This window comes from Sciurus vulgaris, assembly GCF_902686455.1.
Source record: "Sciurus vulgaris genome assembly, chromosome: 11".
NCBI classification, from domain to species: Eukaryota; Metazoa; Chordata; class Mammalia; order Rodentia; family Sciuridae; genus Sciurus; species Sciurus vulgaris.
The window spans coordinates 25,560,064-25,566,230 of record NC_136472.1 but is presented as its reverse complement, the minus strand read 5'-3'; the positions used below and the strand labels follow the sequence as shown (position 1 = coordinate 25,566,230).

At 44.8% G+C, this 6,167-nt stretch overlaps 1 protein-coding gene across 1 annotated transcript; it reads left to right on the top strand.

Annotated features, from left to right (window-relative positions):
- Positions 1-4,427: 4,427 nt before the first annotated feature.
- On the top strand, positions 4,428-5,360 carry LOC306638509 (olfactory receptor 4X1-like; the record flags this gene model as incomplete). Its single annotated transcript, XM_079101750.1, has 1 exon — positions 4,428-5,360. The coding sequence occupies one exon, from the start codon at positions 4,428-4,430 to the stop codon at positions 5,358-5,360; it is 933 nt and encodes a 310-aa protein (XP_078957876.1).
- Positions 5,361-6,167: the final 807 nt, after the last annotated feature.

Here is a 6,167-nt window from a genome sequence, read left to right as displayed (position 1 = left end):
GTCGGTAAGTGCTGGAGTTGCACTTGGTGGCAGCCCTGATGGCACCTGGTGAGTCTAGCGGGGAGGATCAGCATGTGTGAGCGCGTTTTATGGGTGGAGCAGATTCTGAGCCCACCCGTGGGTCCCTTCGTGAATCCATGGGTCCCTTCATGAATGAGCAGACCCTCAGGTGGGGTCTTTTATGCACACTGGCCCTTTTTGTGGGTGTTAATCTTGCTTCCCATAATTCCATTCCTGGGCAACCTTATTTTTAGATTCACTTACTGTCATCTGATGAACAGAATTTTAGTATCATTTTGCTAAATTCTCCCCTGTTTGATTAAATGACAGGACAAAACACCTGGGCTTAGAATGGATTTTACAGTCATTCCCACCAGAGCTCCTGGAACATGGCCAGCACAGAATAAATTGTAAAGCTAGTTTTCTAAGTGAAATGCTGAATACCAAAATGTTCAGGAATATTCTTTTGAGAAATTCAAGGGACCTGCCTAAGAATCCTTACATCTGACCTTCTCTGGGAGAAATAAAGGTATTAGCCCCACTTGAGCCTGAACGGAGTGTAGCCCACACAGAAGCCCAAAATTTGCTGAGGAGCAATCTTGAGCCAAGTTTTCCAAGTTTTAGACAATTAAACACTAGGACAGCACACTCTTTGTACTTCTTTGATCCCTTTTTCTTGGGACTTTGTGAATTAAATGAAATTCTGTTTTCTTAGGGTGAGTTGGTGCAAGTGAATCAATTTTCTGACTACAAATATCTGAGAGATCAGGTTAAGAATCAAGGTAATAAATCATATTCAAGGTAAGATCATTCACCAATCCTCCTTGGACATGCTTGGGATTATTTTCAAAAAGAGAGTTAATTTTTTGAGACTACATAACCTTCTTTCATGCACTTTTATGTCCACACTGATTATAGGACACCTTCAGAGTTATTTTGACTTTGAAATAGCCGTAGTAGCAGATGGAGCAATGAGGCGTCAACAATAAAACTCACATCAACATCTGTGTTCCCAGATCTGTGCCAGGTGCACTTCAACAACTTTCAAGAGTTTCCTGGAGAGACCTGACAGACATATGTGAAACACGTAGACGATAGTTAACACTTGGTGATAAGGTGCTTAGAGGTAAGCACCCAAGTCCCAAAGGAAAATCTTGCAAAGATGTTTTTTCCTTAGCATTCCAGTTTGGCTGACTCCAGAAACATGCTATCCTCTGCAGGGTTTCTAAGGTCTGCACAGGCTGCCCGGTAGAAATTACACCTGAGGCAAGGGAGCAATGGAAGCTGGGTCACATTAATATTTTCTTACTCATTTTGTCATCATTATTGTTATTTTTCTTATGCTTCCTCCTGGTTTGGCCTTGTCTATGTATGTGGTTCTCTTAACTCTTCATGGTATCCCTCCCTTCTGGGCACAGTTTTGCATTAGCACCAGGGAGTGGAGTCAGTAAATAAGATGGAAAGTGAAGCAGATGTTGAACAGGAGCCCTGAAAACTGAGTTTCTTTGCGGCAGTCTACCAATCAGTGGCTGAATTCTGGGCCCCAGATTCCTCTTCAATAAGACAAGAGTCCATGATTTTCTCTCCAGAATTAATGTTTTATGTTTACTTAGTAGAAGAAGCTAGCACGGAGAGGCCCCTCTGTCTGATTCTCTGTGTTAAGATACGCAGAGAAAAAGTGGGGGAAAGGGCATGCTGGAAAAGGCCAGCTGGACCTGTCTTATCCTTCAGAACCTCTGCAGACACAGAGTTCTATGGTAGGAAACGTCAAATGGGAAGCCACAAGGTAGGGACTAGATGCATTTGAAAGTTTCAGAAGCTTTTCAAGGAGGTTGTTTAATGAATTAGGTCAGCATATCTTAAGTTTCTAAGTTCATCCCTATTTTAGGTTTCTTAACTGCCATCCCTGGAAACGTATGGACCTTATGAATTAACTAGCTATCTCTTAAAGACACATTTTTTTTAAAATGAAATTTTGCTTTGGTCTGTCAATTAAAAAGCCAGCATTAAAATTATTTGAAACTCCATAGGCAAAATATCATGAGTGGTCTGGTGATCCCTTCATGAAATGATCTCTCAAATGCTTTAAATTTCTATTTAAAGCATCAATAATTTTTAGTTTCCTTGATTTTTAATTACAAATCCACTTAATTTTTAACACTTTAAGACAATTTGATAATTACCTTCTATATACTTCTTGCTCTATTAGCCTTTTACTGTCTTGAATGAAAATAAACAATGAAGTTTTAAAATCTGAAGACTAAAGTATTCCTTTCACATTCTCTCAGAGGACCAGTCTCATTGCCACCCCAAGTCAGAGGCAATTATAGAAACAGAGATGATTTGTTCTGAAGCTTAAAGTTCACAGAAAATATTCACCCAGAGACATTTTTCCCATGAGAGCAAAACCTGTTCTGCTCATGTAAAGTTCCTTCTTTCTGCATAAACATCCTGTGTGTGAAACACCAGTACCTTAGCTGGGTGCATGGAGGAAGAGGACAGTGGGGTGTAGGGAAAGGGGACAATAATGAGAGGGTACTATCCCTTTTTACAGATTAGGAGATGGAGGCTGGGTAGGTTTGTTTACTTCTTTAATGTCACACAACTCTTTAGAATTGCGGTCTGTATTTTCAAAATGGGAATGCTTGTACCACCTCTCTTACTTCTGCAAAGTATCTTAAAGTGGTTATATAAAAAGAGCATCCTGCCTTACAACATAGTGCAGAATGAATTTTGTACATTGAGTTCCAGAATTTCTCAACCCCCATTATTCTGCAACCTCTGAGCCTAGCTGGGCTCCCTAACAGGCATAAGAAAGAAACTACAAGTATGGGGTGCTGACAAAATCTCCAAGCATCAGCGACTCTCCCTGGAAGTGGGGATAGGGAGGGGGAAGGATGTGAGGTAGTAACATATCAGAGATGTTTCAATGAACTACTTAAGTTGTGTCCAAATACAAATAACAAAATTGACCATTGAACCATTTATAAGTGTGAAGTTCAGAGGTACTAAAGTACATTCAGCAGCTGGGCATGTAGCTGGGCATGCTTGAATTCCATTACCAGCCTAGGTTCCATTACCAGCACTGAAAAAACAAAACAAAACAACAAATAAAAAGCATACAATATTTTATGCAGGTAGTATCGTTGTTAGCATTGCCTATATATAGTATTATATATTGTATGTATATATAGTATTATGTACATACATTTTCATATACACACAGACAGACACACACACACACACACACACACACACACACACACATACTGTGCAATCATCATCCATCCACAAGCCCTGCATTGCCCCAAAGTGAAAGTTTAACATCAAACATCAACTCCCCATTCTCTCCTCCTGGCAAGCATAGTTCTACTTAATGTACTTTCTGTCTCCACGCACTTGACTTCTCTGGTTACTTCATATCAGTGAACTCATGCTGTGGTTTCCTTTTTGTGCCTGGAATAGTATGTCACTTAGCACGTTCCGTCCCATGTTTTAGTACAGTCAGCTTTTCTAAGGGCTTGTTGTAAGGTGCCTGAATCAGAACCCTGGCACACTATCACACTCTCAGTTTGCACAAGCAAATGGTGGGTATCAGACCTCCTCCTGCAGCAAGAACACCTGAATGAGTCCCCATCACATGTGACCTGAACAGAGTAATAGGGCAGAATAAATTCAGAGTCAATTATACTCATCATTTATAATTTTGTTTGAACATTTATGAGCTCTGGAGTCTGGTTAGTTTCACAGGTTAGAAAATAATTGCTGCTGAGAAATTCTATCACTTGCTGTAAAATATTGGTTCCATGTTCTGGTATAAGACAGAATTGATCTGAAACTGCTAGTGTGCCACCAATATAAGTCATTCTTTTTAAAAAAATATTTTTTATATCTTTATTTATTTATTTTTATGTGGTGCTGAGGGTCAAATCTAGTGCTTCACATGTGCTAGGTAAGTGCTCTACCACTGAGCCACAACCCCAGCCTACAAGTCATTCTCCACAGTAGGAGACATAGCACAAGCATCTAAATTTTGAAAAATGTAGACTGCAGTTCGAATATGAGCTACATGACCTTGGGCAAGTGACTGAAACTCTCTGATTCTCTTTCTTTATCTATAAAAAGTCCTCTGATTTTTGTTTGAGGTTGAAATCAGCTAATGCCTGTGCTTGCATCAGAGAAAACACTTGAAGGTAGCTTCACTACAAAGTCCAGTGCCATTGTGAGGACACTGTCAAGTCTCAGATAATTGCTGCCTTACCCATTTAGTCTCCTGGAGTCCATGTTTTGGGGAAACCCAAAGCAGAAAGGGAACCCAAGAGGGAGCAGAATGGCAGAGATCTCCAGGTCTGAGAAGGTTGTCTTTAATGACTGAGGACAGTTTCGCTGTCTGTGATTCCAGGTTGTTAGTTCCTGCATTTTAAAAGATGGCAGATAGAAGCAACGTGACTGAAATCCTTTTCCTGGGATTTTCCCAGAACCAGCAGGTGCAGAAGGTCATTTCTGCCATGTTCCTTCTCATGTACACGGCCGTTGTGCTGGGCAATGGCCTCATCGTGGTGACGATCCTGGCCAGCAAAGGGCTCTCCTCGCCCATGTATTTCTTCCTCAGCTACTTGTCCTTGGTGGAGATCTGCTACTGTTCCGTCACGGCCCCCAAGTTCATCTTGGACACTTTGACCAGGAGGAAAGGCATTTCGCTCCAGGGCTGCGTCACGCAGATCTTTTTCCTCCATTTCTTCGGCGGCACTGAGATCTTCCTTCTGACGGTCATGGCCTACGACCGGTACGTGGCCATCTGCAGGCCCTTGCACTACAGGGCCATCATGCACCCGCGAGCCTGTGGCCTCCTGGTGGCGGCGGCGTGGGGTGGGGGCTTGCTGCATTCTCTGGGGCAAACCTTCCTCATTTTCCAGCTGCCCTTCTGTGGCCCCAACGTCATTGACCACTACTTCTGCGACGTCCACCCGGTGCTGAAGCTGGCCTGCTCGGACACCTTCCTCATCAGCCTGCTGATCATCGTCAACGGCGGCTCCATCTCGGTGTTGAGCTTCGCGGTGCTGCTGGCGTCCTACGCGGTCATCCTGCACTCGCTGCGGAGCCGCCCCGCCCAGGGGCAGCGCAAGGCCCTCTCCACCTGCGCGTCCCACCTGGCGGTGGTCGGCCTCTTCTTCATCCCCTGCGCCTTTGTCTACCTGCGGCCCTGCGTCACCCTCCCTGCGGACAAGATGGTGGCCGTGCTGTACACGGTGCTCACGCCTCTCCTAAACCCGGTCATCTACTCCTTCAGGAATGCGGAGGTGAAAAACGCGGCCTGGAGGCTTATGCGGGGGAGGGCGGCTGCGGAGAGAAGCAGGTGACTTAGCAACACCGGCGGAGACAGGCGGGCACTGGGGCGCCTACGACCCCACTCTGCCTCCACTTGCCTGATGGAGTGGGCGTGGGGCCAGTCGCCTTGTTTTCCGTTTCCTCCTCTGAATGGGATTGAGTAAACTGGAAGTGATCTCTAAGGTGAAGTGGGGGGTCTTCTAGTGCTTCAGGCCTTGGGGCCGCTCTGCTGGTCTGCAGAGAACGAACTCTTCCAGAAAACCAGGCCATTCTGGGAGTGGTGAAGGGGGAGGTGGGAGGGAAGGAGGACTGCTTTAGGCCACAGGGGTCTTGTGTCTCTGGGTTTGCAGAGCCTGAGCCTCTGGTGTGGAGGTGGGAGTAGTGAGGACAGAGCCCTCACTCCTGTGTCTGGAAACTGCTGCCCTGAGGCGCTGAGGATTGGCTGCGGGGGTTCCTGTGCAAGCCATGCTGACTCAGAGGAGCCTCAGAGGATATGGATTTGTTAGGAGAGTCACAGGCGCTTGTGCCAGGGTAGACTAGGGTTTCTAAAGAATCAAATGGAACACGAGAGTTTTTAGGTGATTTGAAAGCACCAGACGATGATGCCCAATTTGTAGGTACAAGTTTTATTTCTGATGTATCATTAAACTTTTGGCCTTAAAATTTCACTTTTGTTCACACTTGTCTGCCTTTCTTCTCAGTCTGACCACCTCTTGACCTCTTAGGCTTCACATGCATTTCAACGAAGCACCCAGGTGCCTCGCTCCCTTATACCACCTTATTGCCTAGTTGGGCTCCATCCATTAGTGCTCCACTTCACTTGTAGGAGTTACTTAACT